At 59.5% G+C, this 18946-nt stretch overlaps 1 protein-coding gene across 2 annotated transcripts; it reads left to right on the forward strand.

The window, feature by feature from the left end:
* Positions 1-484: 484 nt before the first annotated feature.
* CRYAA (crystallin alpha A) lies at positions 485-6176 on the forward strand. Of its 2 annotated transcripts, none has more exons than XM_070465902.1 (4): positions 485-892; positions 3157-3359; positions 4485-4607; positions 5467-6176. In XM_070465902.1, exons 1-4 carry the CDS (start codon positions 760-762, stop codon positions 5674-5676), a joined length of 669 nt encoding a protein of 222 aa, XP_070322003.1. In that variant the 5' UTR covers positions 485-759; the 3' UTR covers positions 5677-6176. The 2 variants fall into 2 exon arrangements, with proteins under 2 accessions (XP_070322003.1, XP_070322005.1); XM_070465904.1 differs by having other exon boundaries at positions 485-692.
* Positions 6177-18946: the final 12770 nt, after the last annotated feature.

The raw sequence follows: 18946 nt of genomic DNA on the forward strand, positions 1-18946 counted from the left end.
ATTCTCACGGCTCTTTTCACAGCCACTCACTGAGCAGAGCAGATGACATGGAGAAACCGAGTGGCCGGACATGCACGTCCCCAGCCGAGGGCGACAGGGCAGCTCCGCCTGCTTGTTTCAGCTTGTGCTGCAAACCAGCCTCTTTTCCAGGCCAGTTGAGTGCCAGGTTTTTTACATCTTTGTGCTTTTTCCCGGTGATTTTGCTTTTCTCATGGCCCAAGCCCAGTGGGAATGCTGTCTCGGGTCCCAGATTCAGGAGGCTGCGCTGTGACCTCTGGAGAAAGTAGGGTGTCACAGAGGAGTTTTGTTACAGGAGTGAGTTATGGGGATGCAGGCGGGAGCTCAGGGTTAGTGAATCAACAACACGCATGAAATCAGCTGTCTTTACTTACAAACACACACCAAACAAGCTCAAGTATTGATTGGCTGATGAAACTGTTGTGGCCAGAGGCTGGCAGAACTCTGACCCTGTGCTTCCCTGGGGGCCACGTCTCACTAGCTGCTAATTCGTCTTTCACAGCGACTTTATAGGATGTTCTTACTTCCAATAAATAGACCAACTACATTTTCTTTTTTAAGATTTTTTTTTGACTCCGACCAATTTTAAAGTCTTTACTGAATTTGTTACAATGTTGTTTCTGTTTTAGGTTTTGGTTTTTGGCTCCGAGGTAGGCGGTATCTTAGCTTCCAAGGTATGTGGGATCTTAGCTTCTTGCTTGTGTGCTAAGTTACTTCAGTCGTGTCCAACTCTCTGATCCCATGAACTGTAGCCTCCCAGGCTTCTCTGGCCATAGGATTCCGCAGGCAAGAATACTGAGAGGATTGCCATGCCCTCCTCCAGGGGGTCGTCTCAACCCAGGAATCGAACACGCATCTCATGTGACATTGGCAGGTGGGTTCTTTACCTCTTGTGCCCCCTGGGAAGCCACTTTAGTTCCCTGACTAGGGATGAAACCTGCACCCCCTGCATTGGAAGATTAAGTCCTAAACACGGGACTACCAGGGAAGTCCCAAGAACCAACTAGATTATTAGGTAGACTAACAGAAGAAGAGGTGTATATTGCACCTGCATAATTAGAACAGATTTTAGGTGGTTTGTTCTTGTTTTAATAAATCTCTGCACACACACACACAGTGCACCCCTTAGCATACAGCTGTGAATTCAAGGAGGAAGCTAGACCTGGATAAAAAGGGTCTTGTTTTCTCAGAATCCAGGGTGGGAGGGGCTGTGTGTGAGAGGCCAAGTGTGAGCAGGAGAAGCCACACAGGCGAGCTGGAAGCATTGGTGCCCATTGCCTTCATCTGCCATCCTTCATCTATCCCCGGGTCCGCTCTGCAGAGCCAGGCTGGGCCACCTGCTGCGGCACATGTGACCCACAGTTTTGGCCAATAGGTGAGGTCGGCAAACTGGAGAGGAAGCTGTTAAGGCCTGAGATGTAAGTCGACATGAACTAGGTGTTGTCTCTGAGTGACGTGAGCTTGTATTGGGTGTGATTGGCAGGACTTTCCTGAACTAAGGGTCACAGCTCTCCCCAACCCTCACTGCAGTGAGGGGATTCCAGAACCTGAGACTGTCACCTTATGTGGCAAGCAGGGAAATAAGGTTCCTTAAAGAGCAGATGTAAGAGAGGGGGTGATCCCTAGGAGGGGCCAGCCCTGCTGACTCTTGGATCTGAGCCCAGTGAGATGCAGGTGGATTTCTGATCTCCAACCCACAAGGTGATACATTTATATTGTTTTCAGCCACAAGTTCATGTCTTTTCAAGGTCACCATACTCCAACTGCCCAAAAAGGCTTTTGTTGTGGAATAATCCTTTATAGTAGTTATAGCAGCTGCTGGAAACCAATAGGGCGCTGTCATCTTGGCCTTGAACGGTACCCAAGGTCTCTGCAAGAAGGCCTCTGTAAGAAGCTGCAGGCTTCCCTGATGGCTCAGGGGGTGAAGAATCTGCCTGCGATGCAGGAGACATGGGAGATGAGGGTTTGATCCCTGAGTCGGGAAGAGGAAATGGCAACCCACTCCAGTATTCTTGCCCGGAGAATCCCACGGACAGAGGAGCCTGGCAGGCTGCAGTCCAAAGGGTCACAACAGAGTTGGATGTGACTGAATGATTAAGTACACGAGAAACTGCATGAATAAGTGTCTTGCCGCCTGGACTATGCATGAGAAAGCCGGCTGGGGTAGGGCATGGGAATGACTCTCTATTATGCTGTGAGTGGGGAGGGGAATGGTGCATTAGTGTAAGGCTCCCAGAGGCCAAGCTACTGAGAAGTATGAAAGCCTTAAAGCCGGGGGTGTCCTGACTGTGGTGGGTCTCCCTGGAACGCCTTCTGGGCCGTAGTTGGATGGGCAGAGCAGTCACACACCTGGCACAGGGCAGGGCACCTGCTTGAAGGAGCCTGGCTCTGTCTGTTCCCAGGCCTTGAGGTTTGCAGGGACGGGGTCCAGAGGAGACTCCTGCACATGCGGTTTTCCTTTGTCAAAGCAAACCTGCCTCCCCTCCTGGATACACGCAGACGCCATGACAGGCCTCCCTGGTGCTGGAGTCACAGGCTCTTTGTAGCTTCTGAGCTGCACTTTTTGTCTTTCCCAAGGTTTTTACAAGTATGTATCATTTTTGTGATCACCAAGATATAAGGGAGGTAATTCTGCCTTAAGGAAATGCAGCCGAACCCGGTAGCTGTGGGGCTGGGCGATCACTTGGGTGCCTGTTGGCTTGTGAAGCAGGGGTACGAGCTCCCACTCGGGGGGCAGCCGTGGGATCACAGGGGTCCATGTGTGCAGAGAGGGGCGCTGTCCCCGGCACACGGAGCCTCCCCTGGGGAAGGGAGATGAGAGTCTTCCCTGGATACCAGGGAGAGCGTGGGGGACGCAGAGCCGCCACAGAGGAGCCGCCTGGCAGCCCCGTCCTCCTGGCGTAGGGAGCTCCCGCTGGTCGGCGCTGCAGCCAGGGCTGGGCGAGGTGGGCGCTCAGCCTGGCCGGCCTACGATTCTGCTGACTGGGCGGCCTGCCTCCTGAGCTCGCGCTTTCCAGACAAATCCCTCTAATGCCTCCATTCTGCCCCGGCGTATATAGGCAGGGCCCGCATCCCAGTTCCTCAGTGCGCTGCCCACAGGCCCTGCTCTGACCATCTCCTCGCCCCGGCCGCCCGCAGAGCCGCTGCCCACCATGGATATCGCCATTCAGCACCCCTGGTTCAAACGCGCCCTGGGCCCCTTCTACCCCAGCCGGCTGTTCGACCAGTTCTTCGGCGAGGGCCTCTTCGAGTACGACCTGCTGCCTTTCCTGTCCTCCACCATCAGCCCCTACTACCGCCAGTCCCTCTTCCGCACCGTGCTGGACTCCGGCATCTCTGAGGTGAGGCTGCGGCCACGCTGCTTCCCGCTGCGGCCGTGGGGCGGGCCGGATGGGAGAGAGGGGCTTCTGAGGGCCAGCGGGGGCCCCGTCGTGTCTCGTGAAGCGGGTGGTAAGCGCCGCGGGGCCACTTTCCCTTCCTGCCCAATCTCGTCCCTCCTGGACTCAGAGGCTGGGCAGGCCATCCCCCCAGCAGAGCCTCCATGCCTCTGGGCTGGTGGGAAGAGGAGCCCACCCACTGTTTATGCCTCCTGCACTCAACTCGTGACCTGTATGTGGTGGGTGAGGTCCCCACCATCATCTGGGGTCCCCGAGAGCAGCGCCACTGGGGCATGGGCACTGGAGGGCCCAGCTTCATGCTCCGAGGCTGTGTGTGCCCTCAGGTCGGATACCTGACGTGGGCTGTGCTGCCCAAGGTCAGGTCGGAGGCCTCCTGTCTGAAGCCGTCTGTGGCCAGAGCTGCAGAGTTTGCCCAGCCGCCCAAGGCCAGGCCCCCAAGGGCAGCAAGGAGGCCCACAGGCTTTCCCTCTGCAGGGTCCAGCTCTCTGGGGGTGCCGGGTCTCACCACTGCCTAAAACACAGAGACCTGCCCAGAGCTGGTGCAAGGCTGACCACTCCGAGGAGTGGAGGGGGAGTGTGTGAGGAGCTGGGTGGTCTGTGCAGACCACTGGGAACATCTGTCCACGTGCAGAGACAGGGCCCCAGGCTGTTGACGGAGAGGTGGGCAGGGCCCAAGTATTTGATCTCATCGGCCATCTGAACAAACCATAACCAGTGCACAACCATAACCGGATAGTCAACCAACCCATAACCAGCCAAAAAGCCAGCAGCTAAGACATAACCAACCCTACAACCTTAACCCACCAATCTATAACAGGCAACTCAACCCCTCACCAGTCAGGCGGACAGCAGACCTCCAAGGTTCTGGTTGTTGGCCGAGTGTCCACTCACTCCTGAGTCCTGGGAGCCCCTGTCTCCGGGCACTCGGAGGGAGCGGTCAGAGCCCTGATGGTTCTTTCTGTTCCGATAACCCGGGACTGAGCCCCGGCCACCCAGCTCCGGCCGCTCCAGCTAGTCCCCATCCCTGAGCCGCGGCCCCGCAGGACCCACACGGGTGCTTGGTTTCAGGTCCGATCCGACCGGGACAAGTTTGTCATCTTCCTGGACGTGAAGCACTTCTCTCCCGAGGACCTGACGGTGAAGGTGCAGGAGGACTTCGTGGAGATCCATGGCAAGCACAACGAGCGGCAGGTGAGCCTGGGGCTGGCTGCAGCCTCAGCTGAGAGGCAGGACCACCGCTCCAGACCCTGGCCAACCTGGGGACCTCCGTAGGCCGGGGCAGCATGGCCAGTCCCCAGTGGGGCACTGCTTGGCATCCCTGGCTCTGTCCAAACCCCTGGGTGACTGGGTAGGGTTATGAAAGACCCCAGGAGATGCTGCACTGAGGGGCGAGCTCCTAGCCAGGCAGGCTTTCACACCAGTCTCACTCAGGGGGTTGGTGCAGCCAACGACTCCTGTTGGAGCCCTGATGCCCATTATCTTGGGGACAGGGGCACAACCTGACTCAGGGAGGACCCCAGCCAGCCAGGACAGGTCGGAGACCAGGGCTTCTCCGGTGGTGGGGGAGCTGGACTTGGGGGACAGACCCCACCCATCTGCTGTCCTCCCCTCCTGGGGTCCTAGAGACAAGCCCGGACACTTCCCTGGGGCTCCGAGTCTTTCCACTTGGAGGTGGCGGGAGCTGGGCCAGGGCATCAGGAGATGGGAATGTCCAGGCGTGGCTTTCTGGTTAGATGGATGGCAGGGACCTGAGCCCAAATGGTCTTGGGGCCACAGGTGAAGGGGAAGCTGGACTTGAGGGCGGGGCCAGGGTAGGACTGTTCGCAAGATGTTGTAATGAAATTAGTGAGAAGAGCCAAGGGCCCTGGGCGGGCCCAGATCTCATGCAGGGAGGCAGGGAGGTCCAGGGCCCTGGACACAGCCCAGCACCTGCCGCCCACCGCCCAGAGGAGCCTCGTGGGTCTGACCTCGTGCGGCCTGGGCCTCCTCCACGGGGGCTGGGGGCTGCCGGCAGCCGCAGCGCCTCTGACCGCGTCCTCCCCGTCCCCAGGATGACCATGGTTACATCTCCCGCGAGTTCCACCGCCGCTACCGCCTGCCTTCCAACGTGGACCAGTCTGCACTCTCCTGCTCCCTGTCCGCAGACGGCATGCTGACCTTCTCTGGCCCCAAGGTCCCATCTGGCGTGGACGCCGGCCACAGCGAGCGGGCCATCCCCGTGTCCCGGGAGGAGAAGCCCAGCTCTGCGCCCTCGTCCTAAGCTCGGCCTCGGCCTCGGCTGCCACCCGCTGCGGTCCCCACACCCATCCATCTGGGGGACCCTAGAAAGTGGGGGCATCCATCTCCCTCTGCTTCCCCCCTTTCCAGTTCCTTTTCCTCTTCTCCGAGGGCTTGAGGGTTTGAGAGAGTAGCCAGGAGGGCCCAGGGCCCCAGCCTGTGGTGCAGAGACCTCAGAGTGACCCGGATCCCAACACCAGCCCCTCGGTGGAAGTGACCGCCATCACAGCTTCTGCCCCGGAGGTCAGAGAGCACCCGTCTCTGAGCCATCTCTGGGTGGCCTCTGGTCTCCAGGCCCAGCCGGTGGTCCTGGCCCTTGGTGGCAGGCACTCTCATGAGGTCCGTCTGGTGGGGCTCCCCTGCGCCTGGCCTCTCAGACCCCCTTCCCTCAACCCTCCTTTCTGTAGTGCCGCTCTTGGGGCATCTGGTCACCCCTGAGAAGGCAGCCCGTGGCAGTCAATAAAGAGCAGGTGACACAAGCAACTTGCGGTGTGGTGGCTGTGTGATCTGTCCGGGGCTGGGGGGCGGGGGTGTTGGGGAGCTATGGAGAAGGCGAGGATTACTTGTTTTGGGGTTGGGAGGCGATGGGAGAGGGGAGGCAGGGTCTACCTGTCCCTGTTCAACCCAGCCACCTCTGAGTGACCAGGTCACGTCCTCGGCTCTCAGACCAGTGCCCCCCCTCGACCTCAGTTGTCCAGATTGGTGGGGTCTCCTCCCAGGGTTGGAAGGAGGTGGGGAGGGGGACACGGGAGGGAGAGCAGCTGAGGTCCCCTCTCTAACCTGCGTGCAAACTGGGTTGCCACGTGGGACCTCATCATCCTGCCCAGGCTCCCTTGGGGTTTTGCTCCCTAAGGGAAGAGGGCAGGCGGTCAGAAGTGTCCGCTCTCCTAGGCACCATGCCCTGGGCGTCTGTGTGGGAGGTGCCCCTTCGCTCTGCCACTCCTTTCTTGGAGCAGTCATGGGGCCCTCGGGGGGCTTCTGGTGACCAGGGCTGAATGTCCCTCACCCAGAGGGGTGATTTTCTCCCTGTCTGCCCAGACTCCCCCGAGACAGGAGGCTGCTGGCCTCCCCTGGGGAGCTGGCAGGGGGCTCAGCCAGGGGCCCTGCCAGGAGCATGATGACCCCAGAGATGGCGGTGGGGCTAGATGTGGCTTCTGGGAGCAGAAAGCAGGCAGATGCCCGGGTTGGAGGCAACCCTGTCCTGGGAAGTGGAGGCTGGGGGCCCTGGGCAGCCTGATGGGGTCAGTGGGCTGGTACTTGGGGCAGTGTCCATGTTCTTCCTCCTGGAGAAATGACACCAAGAGGGGAGGACACATGGGAGAACTTTCAGAAGTGACCCCCACTCAACACAGGGAAACAGTTGCTGTTACGGGGGTTTTTAGTGGAAAACAGTGGAACACACACACACACACACACACACACACACACACACATCCTTGCAGCCTGGCGTTTCTCTAGGTCTGGCCCCCCTCTACAGAAGGGTCCTCCCTCCGTGGAGTTTCTCCAGACTCCTTCCCACCCCTGCCTGCCCCGTTCCTTCCAATAGGAAGCCCCCTGCCACCATCCTGCCTTTTCACCCACATCCGTGGAGAAGGGGGCACCTTGTGTAACCGGCATAAATGGCCGCTGCATTTGGGGTCTGGGGAGGGTTTCTTTGGAGGTGGTGGGTATTGAGGAAAATCAGAGTCTCTGAAGTGGCCTGCTCCTCTCGGGTCACCCCAGAAGGCACCTCCCTTTGTTCACATTCGCCTCTCACCGCTTGGGTCTGGGGGAACTAGGTCTGTGGGTCTGGCTGCAGCCAGGACGGAGTTGTTACTGAAGCCCGCTGCTCTTGTGTTCACTGTGGTTTCTTCCCAGCCTGGTCACGGGCTGAGCTGTGAGCCCCCAATCTCCATCCTGAAGTCCTCATGCCAGCATCTCAGAAGGTGATTATTCTGGAGACATCCTTGTCATTCAGTTGCTCAGTCGTGTCCGACTCTTTGCCACACTATGGACTGTAGCCTGCCAGGGTCTTCTCCATGGGGATTCTCCAGGCAAGAATACTGGAGTGGGTTGCCATTTCCTCCTCTAGGGGATCTTCCCAACCCAGGGATCGAACCTGGGTCTCTTATGTCTCTTGCATTGACAGGCGGATTCTTTACCACTAGTGACACCTGGGAAGCCCATTTTGGAGACGAGGGTCTTTGAAAGGGTGATGAAGTTAAAATGACTCCTAGCCCTGCAGGACTGGTGTCCTTATAAGAAGAGAAGGTTGGAACACAGACACACATGCAGAAGGACAAACACTTGGGAACAGAGGGAGGAGCCGGCTGGCTATGTGCCCAGGAGGGAGGCCCTAGAGGACACAGCCTTGAGCTCAGGTTTCCAGCCTCCAGGACCATGGGAAAATGAACTTCTGCTGTTTAGGCCTCCCTGTCTGTGATATTTGTCTGCTCCCCTCTTCAGGCTCATGTCCGTCTACCTGATGCAGGCCTGGAGCGCACCACCTGTGTGGGTGGCAGGCCCCCACCTGCCTTGGGGAACCTCTGGTCACATCTCTCCTGGGGGACACCTCTCTCCTGGTGGGGGGACCTCCCTGGCAGTCCTGGGCCACCAAACCTGGCCCTCCCCTCTCTAGGACACGTGGCTGTCCCCACGACCAGAACCAGCAGACCGGAATCGACCGGAAGGTGGAATTGGTCAGCATCCCCCAAAACTGCCAGCCTGTGGGACCCACTAGATGCCCAGGCCCCACCCCAGACCCAGTAAACGAGCCTGTGGGGCTGGAGTTGGGAGTCTGTGTGTCTGATGACTCCAGTGGTACCGACGACCAGGTGAATCTGGGGATGCTTTAGGAAGAGTGACCATGTCCCTGGGCAGGGTGAGTGTGGGGGAAGGCAGTCCCGTGAGGATCCGCCTCCTCCCTCAGGCCTCATCCTACATCTCTGTGGGGAGGGGGGCAGCATCTCAACCCGGTAAACACCAGCTTGAATGTGGTTACGAGGCTCTGGAGCAGGAACAATCCTGTTCCCTAGTGGGGTCTCATTTTCATCCCGAGTGGCAAGATCATCATTATTATCATAACATCATCACTGTCATCAGCAGAAGCACCAGCAGGAGCAGTGATTGAGCACCTACTGTGTGCCAGGCACCGTGCCAACTGCACTGGCAGCTGGCAGCCCCCAGGTAGCCCAGCCACCTGTAATGGGCTCCACTGTTAGGGGGAAACCCAGGCTTGGATGCTGAGTCACTTACCTGGCATTCCCCATTGGTGAAGGCCTCGCCAGGACCCACCCCATCTGCTTGACCTCAAAGGCAGGACTCTGAACCCCTACTTGATGTGTACTATTTTACAGCATCGCCCCTAACCTGTAAGTCAGCGGCTCTGAGGAAGCCAGCCTGGTTGTTCTGCAGGCAACTCATTGTGTGACCACAGACAAGTTTATCAAGCTGTCTGAGTATCACCAGTTTACCAGGGTGGTGGACAAGATGCTCCTGGCATGTCTAGTTCCCAGATGATCACCTGCCATTCCAAGTTTTACCACCAGATGGCAGCAGAGGCTTTGCCTCGGCTGCTGAGACACGCCGGAAGGAGGCACGGAGCTTGTCACAGAGGTCACCTTCATGGGTCCAGACCGCGGGAAGCAGCCGCAACACACATCCGCAGAGGCCTTCGCTTGTGTGGGCAGGGCTGGCTGTGTAGAGAGCTCTGAGAGGCGCGCATCCTGACTCAGGGAGCCAGGGTCCAACAGAGGACTCCAGAACAGAGAGAAAGCCCCACAGGGACCCAGGGGTATTTCTCTGTAATAAGCAGTTTTTGCCTTATTATTATTTTTTTTTTGCAAAATCATTTGAAAAAGTGGAAATCACTGTCTTGGCAGACCAGCACCGCGCTGGGGGTTCCCGCAGCCCTGGCGGGATCTCCTCCCACACAGAATGACGAGGTATGCCAGCCCGCCCCAGCCACCTGTCTCCCCGCCCCCACAGCCGCTGCTGGGGAGACTCGCAGAGCAGCGTCTGTCCTCCCATGTCCCAGGAGGGCACGCGGACCCCGCGGGCAGCCCCAGAGCCTGGCACAAGTGGCCGGGTCATGGGCTCAGAGGTCCTGCCAGCCAGATGCTGCGGGTGGCTGCTGGGGAGCAGGCTGAGACCCAGAGGCTTATGCACACGTGTCAGAGCGGCATTTGAAAGTGGAGAAGCTGCCACAGGACCTGGGATCTGAGGGTCGATGCTTGGACCTGCGTCCCCACGAGCAGGCACCTGCTGCAACAGGGAGGGGAGTAGGGGTCCTGGAAGGGGATTCCCACTCAGGCCGCAGCCAGCTGAGCGGTGGCCTGGATGCAGGCTGCAGCCCCCACTTGGCCCGTATCAGGGCCAACTCCCTGGCTGCTGCAGTCGCTGGGCAAGGTGCTCTGATGCGGGGTTTCCTCCAAGATCCCAGGCCAAGGGTTGAATTTGCAGGGATGGGGGAGGTGGGCAGCCCTATGCCTATGTGTGCAGGCTGCTGTCAGAAAAACAGAGCCGAGTAGAAGACACGCACGTGCACACACACACACAGAGCAAGTCACATACACATGCAGACACACACAGGCACGCAAGCACATGTGTGCACACCATACAACACACGGAGCAACAAATGCACACGTGTGCAGACCTGCATATCCATGCACACAGAGAACACACACACACACCTGCTCTGGGCTCTGTTTTCTGCTTCTCATTGACTTCCCTCTGTGTCTGATTTGTACTTGAACTTGAAGACACAGTCACACAAAGATGTTTCCTGCCAGCTTCTCCACCTCGAGGGGAAACCTCCTGTGTGTGTTGGTCAGCAGATCTGTCACCTCACTTCTAGGGAGACCCAATGTTCTTTGTGTTGCTGGAAGCACCTGCTGACCCGCTGCTGCTAGAGACTAGCGGGAGAGGGTGGGGCAGTGTGCTCAAGGGCACCCCAAGGTCACGGGGATGGAGCGTGAGGAGCAGGGTGGCTCCGTCTTCCCTGGGACTGTCAGGTCCCCAGAGCCCAGCTTTTCTGCACAGCCTTTCCCCCTCCCCCAACCAAGAGCCAGAAATCAATACAAAAAAGATCTGGCTCAAAATTGTGGCTTTCCAAGGCGTCTTCAGAGACTTGCTGCAGGTAAGGCGGGGGGATGGGTTTGCAGATTGCTGCGTATGGAGGGGGTGGCGCTCTGGGCTCGGGCAAAGGAGACCCATCAGACCTGGGGGCTGAGTGGGAGGTGAGACACCCACGCTCTGTCTGCAGGAACTTGGAGGCCCTGTGCTGGCCCAGGGGCGCTGGGATGACGGTGAAAGGGGCAGTTCCTGGAGGCGCTGGAAATCAGTTTCCTCCTGCCGGCTGGTAACAGCGATGTGGGGTTCTCCCGTGCTGGTCTATGCTGAGAGCTCACCCCCAGCTCCCTGTGGGGACTCACCAGGGGCTGTTGCAGCTGCTTCCGCTTGTCTCCTGTGAAAAACCGAGCTAAACCAGGGGTCTGAGGACACGTGGGCTCCGAGGGGGTGAGTCCCAGCCATCTCCTCCCAAGCCACATCCTGACTGTCTTCACCACCGGTTCCCTCAGCTTGTTTCCTGGGAAGGGCAGCTCGAGTTCTGCTCAGCTGTCCAGGTCTCCAGGGCTGCCGAAGCAACTAACCATGAACCAGACAGCTTCAAGCAATGGACATGTGTTTGGCGGCCAGAGTGGTCAGGTCATCGGTCCTGAGGAGGCTTGAGGGGGTTCCTTCCTGCTCTTCCGGCTCCTGGTGCTGCCGGCCCCCCTGGCAGAGGCCACATCTGCTCCCTGCCCCCAGCTCTGCCTCCTCCAGGGTCACGGGGCCTCCCTGGCTCACGGCCGCGTCCCCCTGCTCCCCTCACCCTTTCTCTGCCTCCTCCACAGTCATGGGCCCCTTCCTGCTGTGCCTCTGCTCTTCTTTTAATGACACTGGTCACTGGATTTGATGTCCACCCGGGTAATCCAGATTGAACCTGGGTCACGGCAGTGAAAGTCTGGGATCCTGACTACTAGGCAACCAGCGCATTCCAGCATTATCTTCACTCCATCTGAAAAGACCGTTTTTCCAAATAAGGTTGCATTGGCAGGATCCTGGGTTTAGAACTGAGACGGCTCTTTGGGGGCCCCTGTTCCACCCAGGCCAGGACTGACCGCCTGAGTCACACCCCCTCCCTCGCCTGTTGGCACTCTCCTCTTGGCCCTGGAAGGAAGCCTCTGAGGTCAGCAGGACAGATACCAGCCCATTTTAAAGAAGAGGAAACTGAGGCCTAGAAATGTACAGCCGGGGATAGGCGGCCTGGGGCACGGGGAGCCCCGGCACAACCACTGGCCGGGTTAACCCGAGTGGATGTTCCTACACATGAAGTGAAGGGCAGGTCCCTCAGGCCCCTTTGTGAGTAAATTCTGTGATGCCTTGACTTCGTGGTAAATGACAGTGAGTGATCTGTGAAGAGTTTGATGACCACCCCCCACCCTGTCCCACCCAGGCCAGGCCACCCCATAGTCTCTATCATAACAGCCATGCTACTGCTTTAAGATCTGGGTTTGGATACATCTGTCGGAGGTTCCCCGCCACACCCCATGGCCCCCAGAGCCCAGCCTGCATCCTAACACTTGGAGGCCTGGGTTCCTGTTTAGGCGTTGCTATGGCAACCCTCTTTTGCCCACCCATGGATGACCCGAAGACTGGCGTCAATGATTCACCTATTAGCAGACTCATGGGGCAGCCGCTGACCCGGGCCCAGGCGCTGCCGCCCACGGGGCCCCAAACATTCCTTCCCGGAACCAGGAGATGCTGGCGCCACTCAGGGAACATGGGATCAAGTCCCCGCCCTGCCAGCAAGACGGTCCTGGAGCCTTGCCCAGGGACGTGGCCCCCGAGGCCCTGTGCACCGGGGAGGGGGTGGGCAAGGGAAGGCCAGGGGGCCTCTGGGTCCCCACCACCCCCCGGAGGCACTCCCAGGCAGCTTTCTGAATCACCTCCACCCTCCGTCTGTCCTCCCAGAGAGGAGAGTCGGGCCGTGGGTGCTGGCGGCTCCCCCTGTCCCACTTGTGCTGAGAGCGAAGGAGAGGGGAGCAGCGGGGTGTGGTTTCTGTGTTTCTGTGAGCGTCCGTGGGGCCTGAGGTCAAGGGGAGGGGAGGTAGTGTCCATGTGACAGTCTCAGTGCCCCAGACACCACCCTGCTCCCCGTGTCGTGAGGACTCACACGTTTCGGGGTTGGCATGTTTTGGGGTGGATCTACTGGGGCATGGTGGTAAGTGTGGGTCTCAGGAAGCTGGCTGGGACCTGTCATGGGAGGGCAGGGACTCACCACCGTGACCTCACGGACGGAGGAAGCGTTGTCCCTGCCCCTGGCCTGGACACTCAGCCGGCCCCCTGAGCCTTCACCGTGCCCGACAGTCAGGGGGACCTGTGGTGTGTTGTCTGGACACAGAGGGGCCTTGGGGGGGCAGCAGGGTGGAAAGGATAGGAAGGGGGTGCCCGAGGCCTCCCTTTTGTGAGGGTATGGGGGCTGCCCCCTGTCCTTCTCCTGCCCTGCCGGGCAGCGCTCTCTCAGCTCCAGGCCTCCTGACTGCATTGGCCCCCACTCCTGAGTTGGGGTGTCGTGGGTGATGGAGTTGGGGTAGGGGAGGGGAGCCGGGGGAGACCCCAGGTGAGTCCACGGGTGACTGGTGACTTCCCTCCTGCACTTGGAACATGGGGGAGCCGGGGACACAAGGTCATAGCCCCCCTACCTCCTCGTGGGACCCCCCACTGTGCTTTCAGTGTCCACTTCCTGAGGTTGCCCGGAACCCCCCCTCGCTCCCTAAGCTTCAGGCTGGCCCTCCCTCCGCCCACACTGGGCATCTCCATACCGGCCCTCCTCTGGCTAACTAAAGGAGATCTAGGGCAAGCGGATACTCTCAGGCCCCTGAACTCAGAGAGAGAGAGGATTTCCCATCCGGAAAACAAGGAGATGCAAGTCCTTAGTCAAAGCCAGCCTCCTCCACAGCCAATTCAATTCAGGGCTGGTGGGCGGCAGCGAGGCGGGCATCAGTCCTTGGGTGTGGCCGGAACTCTGCCCACACGCCTGACCGTGGGACTGAAGGATGGGAGCCCCCACCCTGCAGGGTGCAGCCCCACTGCCTCCCCCCGCCGCAGTGGAGCAGGGACCCGACCTCTCCTCCGGGGAGTCCAGGGGAGGGGACGGGAGAGCCGGGCACCAAGGTGGTAAGAAAGCAGCTCGGGCCCAGGTGGTTTGCGGGTGCGGCTCACCTGTCCTGAGCCCCGCCCTCCACCTGCAGCGCAGGGGCAGTGGGCACCGAGCTGTGGGCGTGAGTGGCCTGGGGCAGCGTCCAGCCACCGTGTCCACACGCTCCCGTGGCTGCCTCCTGCTTCTGTCTTGGTGTAACACTGCTTGAGCCTGACTTGGACCAGCAGCCACACTGAGAGGCCCCCCAGGGCAAGCCTTGATGGGGTGGGGGGCAGACCTGCCCGTTCCCCTTTTGGGGGCCACCCCCAGGGATGCCCACACGCAGAGCCTGTGTTCCTGGGGCCGACCACTGCTGAGGGCGCTGCATCCATGACTGCGTGGCTCCTTGCTGCCCTGGGTTTGCCCTTTGGAATTTAAGCTGCCTAATCCTCCATACAGACCCTGCTTTCTAGAGCGCGCTTGGCCGGTGAGGCTGGGCCTTGCCCCCGGGAATGAGGGTCTGCACTGCACCCCCGAGGGTGGGGGGCTGCACGGCCCTTGGGACGCTCCCCGGGGTCAATGCCGAGGTGGACCGCACTTTAGCAGTGAGGCGGCTCCTAGTGTGGCCTGTGGTGTTAGGGCTGTAGGTGGTCCTCCCTGGTCCACAGCCCCCGGTGGCCCAGGGCCTGCATTCTGGCCAGAGAGCAGGGAAGAGGATGAGGGACATCTACGGGTCCGCTCCTGGCCACTCCCCTGGTTAGGTAGGGCTTCGTGGGCTCCTCCCCTGCGGGCCTACCCCCTCTGAGTGGCCCAGCTCATTCAGGCCGGCTCTTTTCTCCTCTGAACTTGGGCAGCTGGAAGACCGCAGCCCCTGACCGGCAGAGAAATCCCCGCGGCCCCTCCCAATGTGGGCGGCGGGAGGGGGTCTGACGGCAGAGCGGGAGGGGGCCCCTCAAACCAGCCAGCTGGGAAAGCCCCGACTGAGAAAGAGCTGGGGGTTTCACCCAGAAACTCCTCTGCCCACCCTCCCCCATCCCGGAGGGGGTCCCCAGAGGGAAGCCGCCGGAAAGATTGGGTTCTTGTGGCCCCTGTGGAGTACACGGCGATACTGCGGCCCCCACATTTCCTGCCTGGACACCCCGCCCACTATGGCTTTTCCTTCCTCCCCTGGCCCCTCTGGGGGGCTCTGTTCCTGGTTGGTGGGGAGTGGGGGAGGGGAGGCAGGGCCCCTCAGCCAGCAGCTGACACAGAGCCCGCTCAGGGGACTGTGGGTGGTTAGATGCTGGGTCAGCCTGAGCTGTTAGCCCTTGTTGGGGGAGAGCTGAGTCCCTGCCTCTGGGGCCAGCAGGTCTGGGTGGAGCCTGGAGCTTCGGGCTGCTTGCCTCAGCTTCTGCATCTGTCAAATGGGACGCTGACACTGATCTCGTGGGCCAGCCCAGCACCCAGGGGCCACCCAGTGGCCAGAGCAAACCCCACCAGCCAAGGAAGCTCCTTCACAATGCTTGCTGGAAATGCGTGGCTCACACCTGGGCACCCACATAGCCCCTTGAGGTGACCCTTGCTCTCCAAACCAGCCCTGCACACCCTCACTGTCGGAACTCAGATCCACATAGGCGTCAAGATCTGAGCACAGAGCCAAGCCCTGGAAGAGGCCCTGGAACAAGGCAAACACAGGGAGACTGTTGTTCGAGGAGCCGCCGAATCCTGCTGGACGTGGGAGGCCCAACGCCCCCTGAGGAGGAAGAAAGCCTGTCCTTGGACCCGCAAGATCCCCACTTCCTTCCTGTCCCAGGCTGGGGCCGGTCACACTCTGCCCCAGCCACGCTGCCCCTTGCAGACTCCTGCCCCAGGACATTGGCATGCTCTGCCCTCTGGCGGGGTTGGGGGGGGCCCTTGTGCATGGCTCCCTCCCTCCCAGCCCAAGCTCCTGGGCTGGACCGCCTTCCCTGAGCGCCCCATCTAGGCAGCACCCTTCCTACCCCTTCATGCACCCCATATTTTGATGGCTCAGAGTTCCCCTCTTCAAAGGACCTGAGCCCCATGAGCATAGCGGTGGGCCTATCTGCTTCACTGCCACATCTCTGGGGCTTCAGGCAGATTGCTCCACGCAGGTGCCCTGTAAGTGCTGGGAGCAAATGAACGCATGAACAAACAAATAAATGAATGTGGTGATGGTCAGAGGTGGAGGGTGATAGAGTCAGAGGCCCAGCGAGTCCTGGAAATTCCCACGGGAAGGACAGCCCCGCCAGCCTCCCTTCACCTCAACGCGAGAACCTCCTCCCAGCTCCGTGGTCTCAACCCTGGCTGGTTCTCAATACTTGGGGAGCTTTTAAAACCACTGATCCCGGCCGCCCTTCTGCCTCCTCATTTGGACATATTCCAGCTGGGCCTCCACAGGTATGTAAAAAACCCTCAGATGGTTCTACTTGCAGGTGGGGTCAAGGACCCGGGTTAGGCTTTATTTCACTTCTCGACCAGTTAGAGGGGCATTTAGGTGACTTGGCAGGTCCGGGAGGTCTCATCAGACATTCTCTCTCTTTTCAAAAAAATGTTTTGGTTGTGCTGGGCCTTCATTGTTGCACACAGATTTTCTCTAGTTGTGGCAAGTGGGGGCTGCTCTCTAGCCCCCAAGGCTTCTTCTCTGAGAAGCCTCATGATACGTGGGCTTCTCATTGCAGTGCCTTCGCTTGTTGTGGCTTTCGGGCCTCAGAGTGAGGGTGTCAGTAGTTATGGTGTGTGGGCTTAGTTGTCCTGAGGCAGGTGGGATCTTTCTGGACCAAGGATCGAACCCGTGTCCCCTGTGAGTCACTGGACCACGAGGGAAGTCCAGCCATTCACTCTTGAGTATGAATTAGTGGGGGGGTGGGGGGTAATCCTGCTTCTTTTTCCCAGTGCTGAGCTGGGTTAGGCAGGTGAGGAGGTGGGACATTTTCTGGGTGGGAGAGAGAAAAGGGGAAGGTAGTGTTGGGACGGAAAGCCCTTGGGGGGCCGTGTTTGGGTACGGGAAGGCTTGGAGGTGATGAGGAAAGGAGGCAATGTTTGAAACCTGGAAGGAGGGTGCTTCTGATTCCCGGTTTCTGGGGTGTTTCTCAGGACCACGCCCCTCCCCCAGGGCAGAGCTGGCTTTCCTGCCCAGCATGGGGGCCCTGGGGGCTCCTGGCTGAGGCTGACGACCCTATGACGACAGTCAGGCTGATGGCAGGGCCTGGCTGGCTTCACGCTCTGCTCTGTCACAGGGGTGGGGCTGGCAGAGCCTCCATGGCCGTTCCTGAGCTTTCTCTAGTCCCAGGACCCCACGTCTCTGCAGTGCAGATGCACGCAACCCACACCCCAGGAGACAGTGCGGGCGGCTGGCTGAGCCCACTCCTGCCCATCAGGCAAACACAGTCCCTCACTCATGCCTGTCCTTGGCCTCTGGTGGGCCCAACCCGGGTGAGGTCTGTCGGTCTGTAGACACAGGTGTGCATGTGCCCACATACACACGTGCAAGCATATGGAAGCCAAAGGGTGAAGTCATCCGATGCCGCCACCTGAGCCCCAGGCAGCTGGGATCCGTGCCGCTGTGGCTCGGGACCAGAGGACTCCTCACCTAGGCTTCTCGGTCTGCAACGCCGTGACCACCTGTGGTTTGACCTTGGTGATGACCTGCAGCCACGGTTGTCCAGAAACTGGCAGCGTTTCTGACTCTGGGGCGGCCTTGAAACTGCTGGGCGGGGCTGGGTTCTAACAACGCAGCTGGGTGACACCGTGCCTGCTGGTCTTGGGACTCTGCCTGAGAGGTGAGGTTACCCCAGCACAGAAGGGGAAGATGGGGGCCCCATAGGCCCTGGTCCCCGGGTGTTCACACCACACCTGCTATCCAGGGGGCCCCTGGGAATGGATGAACCACACCCCCACCTCAGTGCCTCGGGTGTCTTCGGATCACATACTTTACAAACTGCTGACCTTGAGCAGGTTGCACGGTCACCATCAACAGCAGCTGAAGCTGAGACCTAGGAGGAGTCTGGGAGGAGCCTGTGCAGGAGCGGACTGTGCAGGAGCTGCTCCTTGCAGGGGAAGGGTGATAACCATAAACTGAGTCTGAAAGCAACAAATCCAAACTAGTGAGTTTAATGCATTCCCCCCATTTTAAAATTCAGTGAAATGTTCTTAATTAGCATGTTCTCTATCTTTGCATTAACAGCCTGGCAGCTGGCACACGCATCCTGCGTGCGGGGCTCTCTGCTGAACTGCAGGGGTGGGTGAGCCTGGGAACAGGGGGGTCCTGAGCCCTGCCTGCTGGGGAGGAAGCAGTGTGGCCAGGTTGCCCAGCAAACCATCAACGTGCATTCTGGAGTGGCAGGCTGAGGGTTCTATGTGGGTGGAGTTGGGGTCCAGCCTATTCCACATGCCAGTGGGGTGTCCAGCTTTTGGCCAAGTTGTCTGGCCTCACTGGGCCTCAGTCTCATTATCTGGTCAGTGAATCCCAGTGCACTAGTGGGGTTTGGGAACCAGACAAAACCCTGCAGGCCTATGGCGAAGGGTTAGCATGGGGAGAGGGAGGGTTGGTTTTTTGGGCCCAGGAAAGGAGGGGGTGTGGACACCAGAGAACTTCTGGGGGGCAGGCTTGGTTCTCTTGGGCATAGGGCCAGAGCTGGCAGAGTCTCCATAGCCATTCCTGAGCTTTCTCTAGTCCCAGGACCCCACGTCTTTGCAGTGCAGACACACACAATCCACACCGCAGGAGATAGTGCTGGCGGCTGCCTGACTCCACTCCTTCCCATCCTAAAAACACAGTCCCTCACTCACACCTGTCCTCAGTCTGTCCTTGGCCTCCTGTGGGCCCAACCCAGCTGAGGTCTGTCAGCCTGTAGACACAGGATTGCATGTGCCCACATACACACGTGCAAGAGTGTGGAAGCCAGAGGGTGAAGTCATCCAGGGCAGCCACCTGGGCCCCGGGCTGCCCAGACCCCAGCTGATCGTCACTTGACTAAGTTGTCACAGACCTGCCTTAGGTTCAACAAAACAGTCTGGAGGAGACTCAGCCGCCCACCCTGCCACGTTCAGTGGGGAGAGACAGTGCAACACCTTCACGTCCACGGAGGCGCGG

The sequence above is a fragment of the Odocoileus virginianus genome, chromosome 4 (assembly GCF_023699985.2).
Source record: "Odocoileus virginianus isolate 20LAN1187 ecotype Illinois chromosome 4, Ovbor_1.2, whole genome shotgun sequence".
NCBI classification, from domain to species: domain Eukaryota; kingdom Metazoa; phylum Chordata; class Mammalia; order Artiodactyla; family Cervidae; genus Odocoileus; species Odocoileus virginianus.